General features: G+C 43.1%; 1 protein-coding gene across 1 annotated transcript in view; it reads right to left on the bottom strand.

Annotated features, from left to right (window-relative positions):
- ttpa (tocopherol (alpha) transfer protein) overlaps window positions 1-17,653 on the bottom strand; it is a 28,350-nt gene extending 10,697 nt beyond the window's left edge. Inside the window, exons 1-2 of the mRNA XM_080194899.1 lie at window positions 17,336-17,653; window positions 290-443 (exon numbers count right to left, since the gene is read on the bottom strand). Of these exons, the coding sequence (XP_080051025.1) occupies window positions 290-443; window positions 17,336-17,575 (394 nt within the window). The 5' untranslated portion in view covers window positions 17,576-17,653. The remainder of the gene's footprint in view (window positions 1-289; window positions 444-17,335) is intronic.
- Between the last annotated feature and the right edge of the window lie 2,016 nt (window positions 17,654-19,669).

The following is a 19,669-nucleotide window of genomic DNA, read 5'->3' as shown; positions in this document are numbered from 1 at the left end:
TCCCATTTTTGGCCTTCCGCTGACATTTTTCACCATGTCACATGACTCAACCAGATAGCAGGGCGGGAAAGTCATGCCCGATTTCTCTGTACACCAAATGGATGTGTTTGCACTTTCCTCGCATATACATTTATTTACATCACAATTCTAATAGTTTAAATAGTTCAATGATATTCATTCACGTTATATTTTTATGCTATTTATCTGTAGGTTAATGGTCTTCTCTGTAAATCAGCACTAGAATTAGGGGATGAAATAGATGCAAAGACTTGGAAGGTGCAGTACTCACCAATTTTATATATCAAAACCCTGCTTCCACTGGAATCACGAGACCTCAGAACTGTATGGTAACCAGCCTCCAGGAGACCCATGATTGTTAAAGGCCTCAGATCTGCACTTATCTCAGGGCATTCAGCTCTCCATTTATGGTAATTGGACAGTAGCTGTGAAAAGAACGTTAGAAGTTCTAACTTGGGTGAATGGGTAGGAATCCTCTCACTCTTAATGCCAAACATTTTTCATTTTTAAAATTCCAGATTCCTGTCCCCTTGTCCAGATGGTGCTAATGCCCAAGTGATCACTCTTCGTGTACAAACCTTGAAAATGAATGGAACTTAATGCTAGTCAACTGTGGATGAAAGGAGATGGGGAGGGGAGTTGGTAAATCAAACAAAAATTTTCAACTTCCCAGTATAAGTATAACCTTATCTAATTATTCTGATAGTGACTTGGAGGTGGGATGGCAGTGCTGATGTCATTGGGCAGGGCCTTTATTGAAATGCTTTAGCATATAATGAAAACTGATTAAAGCACAAATTTCCAAGATTAAATGGTACTTCTGGGATTAAATCAGAGACACATGGGAAACACAGGCTTTTGCTTCCTTAACCAGTTAAAGCTGGCATAGAGCAGGCAAGGCAATGTTCATGATGGATTTGCAATGAGTTGAGCTGCTTTGTGTTTATGGGAAAGTTTGTTGGAAAAGGGGAGAGGAAAAGGCTGACAAGTTTTATTTTGCAGGTCGAGTAGCCGAGGCAGATGATGGCTGAGAGAGGGATGGTGGTGGGTGACAGAGGGATGGTGGTGGGTGACAGTGGGATGGTCAAGTTTGTTTGAGAGTAGGTCACTGGTGATCAAGGGACGGCATATGGGGCACCTGGGGCAGGTCCAGATTGATGGGAGGAGGGTTGAGTGTGCTGGAGCGAGAGTCAAAGTTTGACCACGAGATGGTCAAAGGTGATGAAAGAAGGGTTGAGGATGATGGAGGGAAGGCTGAGTACAATCAAGGGAGAGCAAGGTTTTTTTTATTTGCTCACAGGATAGAAGCATTACTGACAAGCACAGCATTTGTTGCCCTTCCTTAATTATCCCCAATTGCAATTAACAATCCCATATCATCATCAGCCAGGGATCAGCATAAGCCTGGCCTTCAACAATGCTCTGACTGTCAGGCTGTCACAGTCTCCATCAGCAGCTCCAACTTGTCTGTGATGTGCTCACCAGAATGTGAACCTGATTCTACCTGTGAAAGCACACCCACCAGATGACTGTGTGTGCACTGCTGGAGGGCACAGCAGAAACATATGACTGTGTACCCTCTGAGGCTTCCAGGTCCTCGTCCTCAAGAGATGGACTGCCAGGTGATGGAATTGGCCTTCCTTTCAGAAAGCGGTGACCGCATTGGAGAAGAATTCACGTGACTTTATTCTCAGTCCCTGGGCCTCCTCTCTCTGACATAGGTTCTCTTTCTCCCCCATGATCACCACTAAGGGCCAGACCTCCTCACTCTCTTCTCATATCTGCATTGTCATCCATGGTTATCTGGCTACACTGCCCTCCGATCAGTTCCACCATCACCTCCTCTGGTGAGAATCTGTACATCAGGCAATTCCCATTACTCGACACAATGTGCCATTTTTTCTGCAGATGGAAAGGGAGAATGAGTGTCAGGTCAATGGACCCCAATCTCCACACCCACCCCCCCCCCCACCCCAGACACCACTCCCTTGCAATCCCACCCCCCCTCCTCCCCCCCCACCCCATCTCCACTCTTTTACCACTCTCTTCCCATTCTCTTACAACTCTCGTACCACTTGCAGCACAATGGCATAAAGAGCCAGTTACCTATTGCCTATTTATGTTCAGCACACGTGATGCATCTGCTGCTCTCTGACACTTCATCTGCCCACCTGCCAAGTCCCTCCTGTGGCTTAGATGTGTTGCTTGTTGCCCACATGAGTTTTATTGATGTGCTGCCACCATTTTGCTCACCCTGCAGTGCAGAGGAAATCCTTGAGCTCTTTTCTACATTGCACCCAATGAACCAATGACTGCTGGCCTCCATTGCAATCACAATCCAGGCTTCCTTGGTCAGAGGGAGGGGCTCCTGATGCCATTGGTGGGAGGAGCACCTCCCGCCATTCCCAGGCAGCCTGGAGGAAAACTTGTTAGGAAGCATCTCTGAACCATGGGGCCAGATGTTGTCTGCTTTGAGATGTTTATCCACAGAGCAACATTCAGGTCGCGATGATGCTGCTGGTGTCTCTTTCAACCACTACCAGATCAATGCTACTGTAGCCACCTGACTGTCCAGGTGCCCTTTAAAAACTTCACCCAGAACTCTAATCTCACCAAGCTGATGGCAGATGTGTCAACTTCCTGTCAGTACCCATCATTTAATTGATCTTGGCCTCTGTATTTTTTTTGGTTGACTGTCATAAAATTGCAGTCGATCAGCCATTCTTGCGCAAATGGAAGTTCTGTTTACTTCCAGATCACTAAAGGGAGCTACATTGTTAGAATGAAATTTCATCCAACATGTCCAAATTGGAAGTGGTCCCAACGTATCTTTAATTGAATAGAGAAACGATACCTCCGCTTAATGTTTCATCTGATGGTTGAAATGGTGCGTCAGTGTAGCATTCATTCTTAAGTGCACAGGAATGTCAGCCTGGATTATGCACTAACTCTAACCTGCAACTATCTAACTGAGGCATAACATAGGAACACAGGAACAGAGCCTGTTGAGCCTGCTCCACCACCCAATATGATCATGGCTAATCATCCACTTCAATTCCTTTTTCTCACACTGTCCTCATATCTCATCACATCATTGGTATTTAGAAATTTTTCAATCTCTGCTTTAAACATACATAATGACTGAGCTTCTACAGTTCTCTGGGATAGATAATTCCAAAGATTCACAATCCTCTGAGTAGAGAAATTTCTTCACATCTTGGTCCTAGATAGCTTCCACCTTATTTTGAAATTGTGTCCCTGGTTCTGGAGTCCAACCTGGGGAAACAGCTTACCTGCATCTACCCTGCTTATGCCTCGAAGTATTTTGTAGGTTTTGATGAGATCACCTCTTGTTCTTTGAAACTCTAGAGAATACAGGCCCAGTTTCCCTTCTCTTCATAAGACAGCCTCACCGTCCCAGGAACAAGTCTAGTTAACTTTAGATGCACTTCCTCTGGCAATAGTATCCTTCCCAAGATAAGGGGACTAAAACTGCCCATAGTACTCCATGTGCGGACTAACCAAGGTTCTGTAAAATTGAAGCAAGACTTTGCTAATCCTACACTCAAATCCTCTTGCGATAAAGGCTAACATACCTTTGGCCTTCTCAACTGTTTTCTGCATACCACCTTTCACAAGACTAAGAAAGCAAGTTGACACAGGATTCCTCTGCGGTTAAGTAACCTGGCAACACTCACTTTTAAGCTGATTAATGAATAGTCACTTTGACAAAGTGTTTTTAAATGATGGTGGAACTGCCCTAAGAATGGAGGAAGTAAATGAGCAATGACATGATCAATATATTTTACCACTAACTATTCTAATATGTTTAAAAATATTACACAAAACTGAATTCTTTACAGAACTGGAATAATCCATGAATGATTCCGAATTATAAAGCCAGAACCACTTACATAATAAACACAGCATTGCAGCTGAACCTATCACGGCCAGTGTGATGCTTAATTATTGGATGTAGGAGCCTGGGAGTTAGATTGCTTCTTAAGTCACCATTCAATCTCCTTAGTCTACCAAAAAGGTAGGCAGGAAGAACACACACACTGTAAATGTGCTTCCTGCCCTGTTGGGTAAGAGCAAACAAGAAGTGTCCTTCACCCATGTTTGAAATAGATGTTAAGCACTTGGCAAATGCAAATAAGGGACCAAACACATTGAATTAGGAACTTATTGAGTTGGAATACTGGTTTCTCCCAATTGGCTCTATTACTGTGTCCAGTTGGCCCCCAGACCTTTAGGACTTAATGCAACTTTTGATTTCTCTCTGAAAAAAATCACCAATGCTGTTAGATCAGGAGTTCCAAGAATTTGACCCAGCAGTGACGAAACAATGGCAATATATGTCCAAGTCAGGATGGCATGTGACTTGGAGGGGAACTTGAAGGTAAAGTATATTTGTTGCCCTTGTTGTTTTAGATCATGAAGGTTTTGAATTTGGAAGGTAATGTTGAAACAGCCTTTGTGAGTCACTGCAATGCATCCATAGATAATACATATTGAAGCCATGCTGCAGCATTGTGGAGGAGATACCAAACAAACAGGCGAGCTTGTTCTGAAAAGTATTGAGCTGGTTTATGTGAAGCGATTAGATTCTCTTTGTTTAGAGTTGAGCACTACTTGATAATTGTGTGGTGTGAATGTTGTTTCCATCCATTGCAAGCCTATATATTGTCCAGATCTTGATGCATATGTGCCAAAACAACTTTATTGTGGACGGCACAATGGTTACACTACTGCCTCACAATGCCAGGGGCTTGCATTCGATCCCTGGCTTGGGTCACTGTCTGTGTGGAGTTTGCACGTTCTCCCCATATCTGTATGGGTTTCCTCCGGGTGCTCTGGTTTCCTCTCATCATCTGAAAGATGTGCTGGTTAGGTGCACTGACCCGAACAGACACCAGAGTGTGACAACTAGGGGAATTTCAAAGTAACTTCATGCAGTGTTAATGTAAGCTTTACTTGTGACTAATAAATAAACTTTATACTTACTTTTACTTTAATTATCTAAGAAGCTGAGAGTGCACTGGACAATGTACAATCATTAGCAAACCAGTCTAATCTTTAAATTATAATGGAGGAAAGATCATTGTTGAAGCAATTGAAGACAGATGTGTCTCCAACACTGTCATGAGGAACACTTACAGGAATGTTTTGGACCTCGCATCCAACAATCACTACTATCATCATTTGCGGTAGGTATGACTGTGGCAACCAGACATTCTCACATTGACTTCACTCTTAGTAGGTTTGCTTGGTGCCACACTTGGTCAATTGTCGCCTTGACATCAATGACAGTTAGTCTTATCTCAGCTCTGAAACTTAGGTCTTGTGTCCATATTTGGCCCAAGACTACAATGTGGTCTCCAAATTGATGGTGCTAGATAACACTTTTCACACCCCTTTTTTCACTTTGTTGATGATTGAGAATAGACTAATAGGCTGGTCACTAGCCTGATGAAGGAACATTGCTCCAAAAGCTTGTGATTCCAAATAAACCTGTTGGACTTTAACCTGGTGTTGTGAGATTTTTTATTGTCTCCTGCCAATGTAAGATAGCCACACAAAATGGCAGGTATAATCCTGTGTAACCATAAAAAACCACTGACGGCACTCTGCTGCATCCAGCCTGCAAATTCGTTTGTGCATGCGTATGTATTAAACACATCTCATCATTCAGCACTCTTGGCAATATGATTTAAACCAACACAATCCAAGTTCTGCGTACTACAATTTAATGTGATCATTATGGAAATATTGAGAGAATATTTTAACATTTCTATAGGATAGGCTATGATTTCCAGTTCTTATTTTTTCCCCTGCAGATCCTGAATAACTGGTCGTATGCTTTCAGCATTTTCTCTATTGGTTTTGCATTTACGGCATTACTATTTCTACATTTGTCTCTATTTTTAAAAATAGTCTGGGAAATATTGTATGTTAATTTTATGTAAAGAGCACAAAAAGTGAATAGCGTCACACCTAATGTAGCCTTTTGTTTACATTGTGAAGAGGAACTGCTTGAAATTTATTGTGAGTTGTAAAACATTAACCATAGAATCCCTACTGTGCAGAAGGAGGCATTTTAGGCGATCAAATCTGCAACAACTCTCTGACAGAGTATCTTACCCAGGCCACCATCTGATTTTAACCTGAGGGTCATCACATCTCAAGTGAAGAGTAAGGTTGAGAGGACAGGCCTTCATGAGTAACCTTAATATTATAGAGGTGCAATATTGTAGAATCATACAATGCAGATGGAGGCCATTCAGCCCATCGAGTCTGCACTGATCACAATCCCACCACATACATTTACCCTAGCTAGTACCCCTGACACTAAGGGGCAACTTAGCATGGCCAATCCACCTAATTCACACATCTTTGGACTGTGGGAGAAACCAGAACACTCGGAAGAAACCCATGCAACACAGGGAGAATGTGCAAAACTTCACACAGACAGTGACCCAAGCCGGGAATTGAACCCGGATCCCTGGCACTATGACAGAAAAAGCAGTGCTAACCACTGTGCCGCCTCTCATTCACTCATTCACTTTTGAATATAGCACTCTCAAAAGTTATACAAAGTAGCATTACAATGCATCTTCTGCAGTTGCTACCAATATTTGACACTCGTGTATTTCAGAATATAGAAAGGAGTGACTACACTTCAGAAGTACCTCATTGGCTGTGAATGCTTTGAGATAGCTGGTGGTTTTAAAAGATGTTATATAAATTTAAGTTTTTTTTTGTTCCAGTGAACTCAACGGTTCCTTTCTATCATTCAAAGTAATGAAAGTGGTTGAGAAATTCCATCCACTGGACACTTCCAGCTAAAGATGCTGAAAGCACTTAAGTCTGTTTTTTTAACTCATGTGCCACTGTTGGGATAGAGTGTTCCTCCCTCAGTTGCTTATTGTTCACCATCATTCGCAACTGGATGTTTCATAGTTATAGAACTTTGACTTGATCAGTTGGTAGTAGAATAATTCTATTTGACATGCTGCTTTTGTTGTTCAACAAAATATGTGGTCCTGTGTCATAGCTTTCTCAAGTTGATACCTCATTTTCAAGGTGCCGAGCAACGCTTTGGGCATACTCTTCTAAATTCCTCATTGAATTTGGGCTTGTCAGTTGGCTTGATTGTGATAAATGAAGGATACTGGTATACAATTCTGCGGCTGCAGATGACTCACAGCACCTTGTGGTTGCTGTGATTTGAACAACTAGCTCTGTTCTTACATCTTTCTCACCAAGCATAGAGGCAAACCATGAAAAGGGATATCCAGAGTGTGCAGTGGTCACTCCAAGTAATGTGTCAAGGACAGAGAGATGTACAACTGGTAGACTGGTGAGGACAAGGTCAAGAAGTTAATCTCTCATGTTTATTTGCTTATAACTCGTTGAAAGCTATGGTACAGTCTTTCAGGACTCAGTCAATGGTGGTACTAACACACTGCTTTCAATGAGGGCCCCTACTAGACCTGCAAATTATATGCTTCTGTTATCCCAGTGCATTCTCCAAGTAGCTTTAAATATGAAGGAATATTGATTTATCAGCTGAAGGAGGGCAGTCGGTGGTAAATGTAAAATAATTTCCTTGACTGTCTTCATCCTGAAGCAATGATATTTCTTGGGATCCAAGATCGATGTTGAACTGGGTCACAACACACCCAGGAATGTTGATAAAGAAATCTGATAGGCTACAGTGATGAATATAATTGTGTGAGTGTGAATATGTCGGGCTGTTGATTGACTAGTCTATGCAACAGCTCTCCCAATTTTGGTACCAATCTTTAGATTATAGTAAGGAGATTTTTTGCATAACCAATTGAACTAGATATGCCTTTGCTGTGCCCTGATTAAGTGCAGCCAAGTTGTCCATTCTGTTCTATCCTTATTTTTATGCAGCTTAATAGCTTCAGGGACAATCAAGAACCAATTACCCTGGTGTAGGCCTGGAGTCATATGTAAACCAGAATGTTCCTTCCTAATTGGACATTAGGAAACCAGTTAGGTTTTCAATAATCCCATAGCTTCATGACCACTTTTACTGTTACCATTTTCTTATTTCTAGATTTGATTTTAATATAAATTCAAATTCTCAAACTATTGTGATGTAAATTGTCTGAATTGCACTAGGCTTCTGGATTACTAGTCCAATAATAAACTGTACTATACTGTGATCAGCTTCAAGCCTACCTTTTTGTCCTCACACTTTTCCATTTCAGAAAGCGCACTCTGAACTAATAATGAACAAAACTTTGACCTTTTGTTCCACATCGTTGCTATTCCAGAGAAATTGCATATTTATTTAGTTGTAAATGTTGTACGACTTGTTGACAGAAGACAAAGGTAGCAAGAATGTGAAAATGAGAGGTCAAAGATAGCTCAGACATTGTCAATATTTTGCAACATTTCAGCAGGAAGTTTAAAGAAATGGCTGAAGAGGATTCATGTTGTGTGCTTTCTGAGGAAGAAAGAAGCCAGAATGCACAGAAGGTTACTGGTCCCACAAACCATTATCCTGTCAACAGAATACAAAACAAAAGACTAATTTATCTAGATTTTTTTGAGGAACGTTATATACATTAGCTAGGACTCACCAAAAAAACTGTGATATAGTTATGCTAAATGATGCAGTCTGACTTGGAGCCAAACTTTAGAATAGACACGATTCAGCCAGTAGCTATCAAGGTCACTTTGGTTTGAACTCTTATGCCTCTGGCTAGTTTTTTTGTGTCTGTCAATGTGCTAGTGATGCAAGTTTCAAAATTGAATGCTGAGCCAAATTAGATGGTAGGAGGGCTGGCCAAATGTTTGGATCAAAAGGTGGGCATTCAGGAGGAAGTTCTTAAAGGAGGAAACTAAGGTGGAGAGATCTCCAGCGTATAGCATAGCATTCAAAGATGAGACAAAGCAGGGTAAAATATATTGGAGGAATGCAGAATGCTTAAAGGATTGAATGGCTTAATGGATTTGCAGAGCTAGAAAGGAAAAAGACCATGGTGGAATTTAAACACAAGGTTTAGAATTTTTAACTTGAGATGTTGGAGAAAGCTGGGGCCAAATATAAGTTAGCAACACAGGGTGTTCATGCACAAGACGTGGTGCAGGACAGGACAGCAGGCTTTTGGACAAGCTGATTTCTTGCATTTATGGGGACGGTGGGGGCTATGAGGATGACCAAGAGAGATTTAGAATAGTTAAGTCTAGAAATGATCAAGTCATGGATGAATTTCAGTTGAAGGTGTGGGAGGCCATTGTGCAAGTGGATGATGTTACGGAGCTGGATGAGAGTGATTGGACAGTATACAGGGTTGGAATCTCAGTTTGGGGCCAAGTCTGGTGGCTCAACTTGAGCCAGAGTGGGATGAATTGGTGGCCAGCATGCAGAGTTTATCGAACAGATAAAAGACAATAGCATTTGCTTTTTTAATCTTTAATAAGAGACTGGTGGATATTGGATATGCACTCTGGTAACACAGAGGCTATAAAGTGTCAAGGCCACAGAGGAATTTGAATGTGAAGAACAAATTTTAAAATTTGAGGCATTAATTTACCAAAGGCCAACATAGTTCAGGAAGTAGGGCAGTGATGGGAGAATGTAACTTGTTGCAAATTAGGATACAGTAGAGTTATGGGTGAGCTTAAATTTATTTTAGTTGGAAAATAGGAGACTGGACAGGAGAGCATTAGGATACTTGAATCTGGAGCCAAGAAAGGCACAAATTAATGTTTCTTCACCAAGGGAATGAGCTGATGCAAGGATTGAGGTGGACAATATCATGAATGTGGGAAGCGGTGACTTTGTTGATAGTGAGATAGTGGCCAGAAGCCCAGCACAGAATTAAATGGGGTAGAGATGGGGAACAGCCTGATGCAGCTTAAAACAGCAGCCAAGTTGGGGTGGGAGGGGGGGGAGCAGCCAAGCTACGGGGGGGGGGCGGGGAATGGTGGAATCAATAGAGTTTGTGGCAGCGTGAAAGATAATGGGCTGAATTTTGTCTTTTGTGGTCAAATCTTGCCATCAGAGCCAAAACGGAAACCACCCATTCTCTAGCGATTGACAGGACCATAGGGTGGCATTTTGTTGGCAGCAGATGATTAAGCAATCACCATCACAGCTGCTATCCTCAAGAACTGCAGCCCAAAAAGAGAGTTGGCAACTTGACAGCCCCAGGCCAAGCCAATGCCAGACACAGGCCATGCAGTTTGGGGGGTGGTGGTGGTGAAGGGGAAATTGTGGCGCACTAGTCAGGATTGCAACTGAGGAGCCCCTCCACGGGCCACAGAGTGTCATTCAAGGAGGATCAGTACCCCCTACCCGGAACCTGGTGGGAGACTGCCAGGATTTAGCTGATGGTCTCCCTGTTAGGCTTTGGGCCTTTCTAACATGAGCAAAATGTCTGTGGGGGTGGGAAGAGATGCTTAATTGGTCAATTGAGTAGCTCAAATGGCTGCTCAATGGGAAACCATGCTGCCAAGATTTTCACAGCAGGCAGTATGACATGACAGTCAGAAGATATTTGATTTTGCTTCCAACACCTTTCCCACCATATTACTAGCCCTCCCACCTCCCAGCCAGTCTCCAATGAATTGGAAAAATTCAGTAATGGCTTTGATGTTCCCAATAGAACAGAAAGTTGAGATTGTCAGGGCAGAATAGAATGGGGAAACATTGAGGGATATTAGGTCCAGTGGGTTAGTGGAAAGGATGGATGAAGCAGAGGCAGCTGAACAGATGGTTGCAATCTTAGTGACAAATGGTCCATGAGCACCTCTTGCTTGTTGTTGAAGTTGAGAGTGGAAACAGTAGGGTTTAAGAAAACAGCCAGTGATGGAGGAAGGTTTTCTTTACATTCCAGAACGATGCTGGAACAGTGGACAGTTTGATCTAGCAGACTTTGTTGTGGCCCACCCAGATCTGGTAATGAATGGCTAAACCAGTTGATTGACTCAAACACTTTCAGTATTGCTCCTATCAATGATAAGTGCATTTTGTCTTAGTCTTAGTTACATGCACCACAGTTAAAATGTAATTTTCCATTAGGCAAATTAAAGCCCTCAGGACTCAACACTGAGTTCAACAACTTTAGACTGTGATCTTTCTCCTCCACCTTGACCCTTTTTTTAATAGTCAAAACATTTTTGTCCCAGTGAACACCCCCTCCCCTCCCCCACTGGGCCATCTGTCACTTGTTCTTTCACTGAGCACTGACCTTTATTCTCCCATTAGCACATTCTTATATTGTACCTTTATGTAACTACTAGAATCTTCTCTCTGCCATTAACGTTTCCTCTGTCCTGTGACCGATGCATCTTTGTTGCAATGTCTTCTAATTGCCACTAATCACTGACCTTCTACTCCACTCCAGCTGTTCCACCCCATCTTATACAATATATAATCCAACACATTTCTACTCCACTTTAGCTCTGAAGAGTCATACAGACTCAAAACATTGGTTGGAATTTTACCACCCCGCCTGCCACAGGAATTGGAGTGGGTGAGATACAAAACATGGAAAGGTCCATGGACCTCAGGTGGGATTTTACAGTTTTGGGATGAGTGAGGCTGTAAAATCCCACCCATTAACTCTATTTTCCTCTTCCCAGATGCTGCCTGACATGTTGAGTTTTTCCAGCCTTTTTATGTATTTTTTAGATTCCAGCATCCACAGTATTTTGTTTTTTCATTTTTCATTGTTTGTCCCATTCCCCAGTGCAGCTAAATCTTCCTTTCATAAGGCAACAGATATAACACCTGTAAAAATTCTAATATCGTCTGTAAACCTGCTCAACGTAGCCCAACTCCACTGCCCAGGTCATTCAGGAAACAGTGAATATCAATCCCTCAAGGACACCAGGAGTAATTTACCTCCAGGATAATCTATAACCATGAAATACAACTTCATCCCTGTCAAATTGGAGCCAATTCCCAATGCAGTGCATCAAATTCTCACTGGCAGCACAAGATTCTATTTGTGAGGCAACCTAGTGTGTGATACATTACCAAAGGTTTTTTGAAAATGTCAAACAGATTAACCTTATCCACTAATCTTGTAGCTTCTTTAAAAAACTGAATTAAACTTCTTTCTTGAAAGCCTTATTGAGTATCTCTACTGGCCCTTCCTCTCTTCTAGTGAGCAGCAAAAACAACTCTTGGCATCCTGCCATGCTTATGATAGATATTAGACTGATGGGCCTGTAGTTCTCTGGCCCTGATTTGTCTGCTTTTTTGAAAACTGGAGATACACAAGCTACCTTCCAGTCTAAAGGAATGATTCTGACTCTAGATGTCGGTAAGGGGCTCACTGAGCAACTATCCCGTCTCCTTAACCATTCTTGGCTGGATGTTATCTGGCCTTATCTATGCTGGAATTTTTGATTCTATCCAAGATGAAATCTCCATCTATTTCAACATTTATAATCTTATTTACTACAGTACATCCCAGAGCTGAAATATGAAGGGAATCAAAGGATAATCCTCTGGCTCACTCAGAAGGATAGTAAGAAGTCTCACAACACTAGGTTAAAGTCCAACAGGTTTATTTGGTAGTAAACACTTTCAGAGCGCTTTCAGAGCGCTGCTCCTTCGTCAGGTGAGTGGGGAGTTCTGATCACAAACAGGGCATATAAAGGTGTGCACAGATTACAGAATACTGATTAGAATGCAAGTCTTCACAGCTAATCGGCTAATCAAGTCTTAAAGGTGCAGACAATGTGAGTGGAGATAGCATTAAGCGTAAGTTAAAGAGATGTCTGGGGGTTACAGATAGTGTGACATGAACCCAAGATCCCAGTTGAGGCCGTCCTCATGTGTGCGGAACTTGGCATTCAGTCTCTGCTCAGCAACTCTGCGCTGTCGTATGTCGTGAAGGCCACCTTGGAGAATGTTTACCTGAAGATCGGAGGCTGAATGCCCGTGACCGCTGAAGTGTTCGCCAACAGGAAGGGAACAGTCTTACCTCATGATTGTCGAGTGTTATTAATTCATCCGTTGTCATAGCAGCTGCACGGTCTCCCCAATGTACCATGCCTCAGGACATCCTTTCCTGTAGCGTATCAAGTAGACAACATTGGCCGAGTTGCAAGAGTATGTGCCGTGTACCTGGTGGATGATGTTCTCACGTGAGATGATGGCATCTGTGAGAATGATCCGGCACGTCTTGCAGAGGTTGCTGTGGCAGGGTTGTGTGGTGTTGTGGTCACTGTTCTCCTGAAGGCTGGGTAGTTTGCTGCGGACAATAGTCTGTTTGAGGTTGTGCAGTTGTCTGAAGGCAAGAAATGGGGGTGTGGGGTTGGCCTTGACGAGATGTTCGTCTTCATCAATGACATGTTGAAGACTCCGGAAAAAATGTCTTGGCTTCTCCGTTCCAGGGAAGTACTGGACGACAAAGGGTACTCTGTCCACCGTGTCCCATGTTTGTCTTCTGAGGAGGTCGGTACGGTTTTTTGCTGTGGCACATCGGAACTGTCAATCGATCTGCTCAGATGAGGAGGATCACAACAGACACCTTCTGACGCTGAAAGATGCCCTCATAAGAACAGGATATGGTGCTCGACTCATCGATTGACAGTTTCGACACGCCACAGCGAAAAACCACACCGACCTCCTCAGAAGGCAAACATGGGGCACGGTGGACAGGGTACCCTTCGTCGTCCAGTACTTCCCTGGAATGGAGAAGCTACAACATCTTCTCCGGAGTCTTCAACATGTCATTAATGAAGATGAACATCTTACCAAGGCCATCCCCACACCTTCAAAGGTCATGGGCATTCGGCCTCTGATCTTCAGGTAAACATTCTCCGAGGCGGCTTTCATGACATACGACAGTGCAGACTCGCTCAGCAGAAAATGATAGCCAAGTTCCGCACACATGAGGACGGCCTCAACTGGGATCTTGGGTTCATGTCACACTATTTGTAACCCCCATGACTTGCCTGGGCTTGCAACATCTCACTTACTGTCCTGTCCAAGACAATACACATCCCTTTAACCTATGCTTAATGCTATCTCCACTCACATTGTTTGCACCTTTAAAACTTGATTAACTGATTAGTTGTAAAGAGTCACATTCTAATCAGTATTCTTTAAACTGTGTGTGCCTTGATATGCCCTGTTTGTGATCAGAACTCCCCACTCACCTGACGAAAGGGCAGCACTCCGAAAGCTAGTGGCGTTTACTACCAAATAAACCTGTTGGACCTTAACCTGGTGTTGTGAGACTTCTTACTGTGTTTATCCCAGTCCAATGCCTGCATCTTCACATCATCACTCAAAAGGATACCAGCAAAGAAAGTATTTTAAAAACTTCAGATCCAAGTTTCTCAGATCTTTTTAGTTGAAGGACTGTTTCTCAAATGGATTAGCATCACAGATCACCCCCATTTAAATAAAAGTATGATAAACTTCTTGCCTATTTAAATTTCTGAATGCAAAGTTCATTTGTATCCTGTTAAATGGATACTTTTTTTTGCCAGAGCAGTCCCATAAGGTTAACACTGATTAGACTGATGGTTAGAAAATGGTTATTTTCACTTCATCTGAAAGGTACCCTATAAATATATCAACATGTCCTGTTGAATACTTCACCACATCTCCCTGCACTTTTTGGAGTGGGATGACGTTCATTGGTTCCTCACCCACCTCCTGACTGCACATCTGCTGAGTATTACGGTTCTTCCCTCTCTGCTGTTTACTGTTCAGACTGCATTGGAATAGCATCGACACACTATATGGTGGGCAGAATTTTGGTTTTTGTTTGGACCTAGATAAAGGCCTAGCTGGCATATCTAATGAATGAAGCTTGGCTTATTCTTCTTTCCAGGTTGGGATGCAAACCCTCCGGGATTAGCCTGCAGTCTCCAGAAATTGAAAATAAATCTCCAGGTCATAGCTGCATGACACTCTGGAGAAATATTACTGATATATTAACAAAATTTTATTAATGTCATTTTCTTTGAACATTTCTCTTTCTCCAGATATAAAAATATTGAAAATAGATTTAAAAAGCTATTTGCCTGACAGTCAAGCATCATCCAATTGGATAATAAGTCTTTTTTCTTTTCAGTTGGCAGTAAAAAGGCAGTACATCACAGGATGGATATATTGGTCATCTAATAGCCAGAGTGTGGGGGCAAGTCATATGATGAAGTCTCCAGGAATACACTTAATCACAGTTGGCAACTCTAAATCCAGCCCCCTGGATAATGTGGCTCCTTTCTATTGTTTCCCAACACCAGCCTTGAACACCATTCCAGGGGACCCTATAGAGTTTTGTGTCCCGTTTTAGAATTCTTAATCTGGGGCTGTACTAATTCTGTGCCCTGTTGGAGAGTGACTACAGAGCGTTCCCACAAGTGTCTCACCATGAGAGGACACCAAGTCCTGTGGCTTGAAATCTAACTTGGTGTGTGAAATCTTAGCTGCGCCACCCAGTTGGGTGAGCGAAGCTAAAGTAACAGCCAACAACTTGCACTCAATTCACACTATGACAGCAATGGGTCCCAATCACATTATTCCATGGAAAAGTGTAAAGTATCTCCAGACTCCCAGAAGCTGCGGATCACAGTTTGAGATATCACAGCTATTTGACTGTAGCAGAAATGGCTGCAGACATGATGCCATTTACAGCTTGCAACAGAAACTGCTTGATTGGAATGTTCAGGTTAGTGTAATTTCCTGTATAGAAAATTTTCATCTATTTTCTGTTAGCAAATAGCATCCTAAGTAAAAATGCTGAGCTAAAAACTAACAGGTGAAGCATTGGAGAGCATCAGAGCTGTCAATTGGAAACTTTCTTCCACTGTGGGTATACTGTGCCACCTTGCACAAAACTACACAGCAAGAAAGAACATCTGTGGATCTGTTATTAATTAAACTGGAAGTCTGGCCTAATACTTCCCCCAATCAAGAAAAACTGAACAAACTTGCTTAATCATACTTAAATAGTGTTGCCAATTCAGAGATAAATTGTACCTACTACCCTCACCCAGCTTTGAAGAACATCAGAATTACAACCACATCAGATCAGACAACCATATACCCAGAAAAATAAACCATGCTGGTGATGCTGACTTTTGCCTACTCCACTGGCAGCATCGGCTGTCAGTCATATCCAAGGTGAACAGGAGTTACTGTTTTGAGGATTAATAGAATTCCTACAGTGCAGTAGACGCCATTCAGCCCATTGTGTCAGCACCAACTCTCAGACAGAGTATTTTACTCAGATCCTTTCCTCTGTTCTATCTCAGTAACCATGGCTAATCCATCTAAACTACACATGTTGCAACACTAGGAGGAAATTTACCATGACTAATCTTCCTAACCTAACTTGACCAGAGTCAGGGTGCCATGTAGAGGCAGCTTGTTGGATTACATATCTCCATAGTCGGATGGTACATAAAGCATAAAAACAGGTCATGCAGCCCAACAGCTCCACGCCAATGGTTGTTACAGGAAAGCCCCCTTGCTTCAGCTAACCCAAACAAAACATCCTTCTATTCTTTTCTCCCTTATATGTTTATCTGGCTTCCTCCAAAATGCATCACTCAAGGGTGGATTAAGATTAGTCAATATTGAGCCAATATGGCTAGCAGTGCGGGCGACGGGGCGGGGAGCAGGGCGAGGGGAATCACTGTGCGGCAAGAGGACCCAGGCACTGCAACACATGTTACTTATGTGGAGCAGAGAGAAGCAGTGCTGTTCCTAACTGTCTAAAGAAATTATTTCAACTTTACCATTGCCAAGTGTCTAGGCTCAATGGACTGTGGAAGTGATTGGAACCTGCACAGCACACACATTCAGCTCCTAAAGGGCACTCAATGGGTGCTGTGGCACAGATGGATAGTATCCCTGCTTCTGCGCCAGAAACGCTGATAAGGAAGGTGCATTTTGTGTCAATTCTTCCAAAGTGTGCCAATGGCTATTGGAAAGGGAGAGATTCCTGGTCAGGCATGGAAAGAAATTGGAGCTTCCATCATCACTATCTATAGTACTTGGGCTGCAGTGTTGTGGAAACTCTTTGAATGGAGTAAGGGGCAAACAAATTTCCCTCCCAATTTTTGCCCAGGAACAGTATTGTTATTTAGAGTGCTCAAAGTTATCCCCAGCTACGGACTGTGGCACCCGAAGCAGATGTCAACAACTGGAAACAGAGAGATGTCAAAATGTTCTGTTCGCTGTTCCGTACAGCTGAGATGGGGAGTTGTACATTTCGCATCCTGGAACCCCTCCAATCCCCCTCCTCACTCTTACCCCTTCCCCTCCTCCCTCCTGCTCTGCCTATTTGTGTCGCCTCACCTTCAGCGCTAGCTCGATGTCGAAGTCCCGGGCTCTGAGGAATTTGAGAAGGAACTCATTCTCCAACCCCAGTGGCCAGTCTGGGCTCTGCTTCAGCGCTCGGAGCCGGAGCTCCGCAACGGAGCCAAGCATCGAGTGAGAGTAAGGTTGCTCCTCACTCGGATCCGGCTTCCCTTCCTGCGGATTACACTCTGCCGACGTGTTCTCCAGTATTGTCAGAGTGTAGTTGGCAGCAGCCATTCTGAAAACGCCCGATTAGTGGCCCTTCTCCACCACTTTCAACACCATTACATCTGAAAGTTTCGGAACTTCACTTGTGGGCGGAACCCAGGTGACGTTCAAACGCCTCTTACACTTCTATTTACCCTGATTGTTTTGCTGTTAGTAGTTGGGCTGAAATGTGCTACAACAAGGCATTGGCCAACATGCAGAGAGCAATAGAAGAGCCAAAACACAAAATGTTGGAAAATCTCAGCCAGTCTCACAGTATCTATGGAGACAGAATAGAGCTAAAACGGAGGGGTGGGGGGAATTTTCCGACCTCTCCGCCGTTATTAGATCCCACCAATGGCGGAGAATAGCTTGTGAGCCTAACTGTTTTGTACCCGGCATAAAATAGTTTGCAATTCTCCCGGCCCCTTTCCAATGTCGAAAATTGTTTCGTGCCCATTCTCGCCTGGAAAGGACACGAGGATAGTTACCATGAGATTGACTGTATTTCAGTCTCATTAGTGAAATTGGCACATGACCCATCCCTTCCTGGAATGCGTCCACCTTTCAGGTCCCACAGTGGTAGCCTGGAGTATGTGACCTCCAGGATTCAATCTAAAATCAACTGGTCTTAAGATTCACTAGTAATTGGAGGTAGGCCTCACTAAGTGCTTTGAAAGAACTTTCATCTGTTGGGTGGCATGGTGACACAGTGGTTAGCATTGCTGCCTTACAGCACCAGGGACCTAGGTTCGATTCCCAGCTTGTGTCACTCTCTGTGCAGAGTTTGCACATTCTTCTCATGTCTGCGTATGTTTCCTCTGGGTGCTCTAGTTTCCTCTTACAGTCCGAAAGATGTGCTGGTTAGGTGTGTTGGCCATGCTAAATTCTCACTTAGTGTACCTGTTGGAGTGTGGCAACTAGGGGATTTTCACATCATTGCAGTCTTAATGTAAGCCTAATTGTGGCTAATAAATTAACTTTAACACAGAATTAAGGTATTGCAATTGATAAATTATAGCCTGAATCCAAAGCAGCCAATTAGACTCTCTGACACCCACATTCAAGCATAAATTAATTCTTGTTTTGCACATCTGTATAAGATGGTTACTATGCTTGTGTGTAATCGATGACTGGTGATGGTGCAGTCTTTCTGAATTAAACCAGTAACAATTCAGAGTCTGATGTCCAAATGCACGTTGGGAGGAGGAGTGTCATATTCTTGTTTTGGCCAGATGTTTGTTAGCTGTAGTGTATTAAAAAAAAATGAAAATATACCACATGGATGTTTTGCTTGTTGGGCATGTGTTGGTGGGCCTGAAAATAGACACCCATTCCTGCCCACCGCAGGAATTGTCATGGAGGGAATGGAAAAATTGATGGACCATTGACAGATCCATTGACCTTGGGCTGGAATTTCCAATCTTGGGGTGGGCATGACCGGAAAATCCTACCCAATGTACACTTCCGGCTGTGATCGAACCCTCAATCAGGATTTCCCACTAGCTGGCCAATTAACTGGAAGCCAGTGTAAAACATGCGCTGAGAAAGGCTCAGCAGTGTTGGAGTGAAGGCAGATGGGCTCAAGAGGACAGACGGCAAGATGAATGAGGAAATAAGTTCAGAACACTTTAATGTTATCTCCTCTGTTTAGTTAATTTATTTTTTTCCCCTCATGTCACTTTCACAGATTTAGGATTTTTCAAAACTTTTTCAGATTCTTTCTTGTATCACAATGACCCTCATTGCTCCCCTTGCCTATTTTTTGCTACTCCTCATTTATTCGCTTTATAATCTGTTAGCCATAAATGCTCAGAACAGGGACAGACAAGGTTCAGGAGGTTGTAGCGTGACACCTCTTGCAGAATTTGTTTCCTTTTGCCCACACACTGGGCTGGATTTTACCAAATAAGCTGATGTCCAGGGTCATTTGTGGGCCAAGAGGCCTCATGGGCTGGTGGTGGGATTTCATTAGCAAGCTTCTGATATGCAGTCAACGGGAGTCCGGTTGGCAGGATAGTCAGCCAATGCCACGTGGTGGGTGGGAGCTAGTACCAGCAGTGGCACCATGTTTTAGTGACCAGTCTGCAGTCCCATACAGGCTGCACACAAAGGACAGGGAAG

The sequence above is a fragment of the Carcharhinus amblyrhynchos genome, chromosome 8 (genome assembly GCF_965287045.1).
Source record: "Carcharhinus amblyrhynchos chromosome 8, sCarAmb.v2.hapA, whole genome shotgun sequence".
NCBI classification, from domain to species: domain Eukaryota; kingdom Metazoa; phylum Chordata; class Chondrichthyes; order Carcharhiniformes; family Carcharhinidae; genus Carcharhinus; species Carcharhinus amblyrhynchos.
The sequence above is the reverse complement of the archived record's forward strand: the minus strand, read 5'-3'. Positions and strand labels throughout refer to the sequence as shown.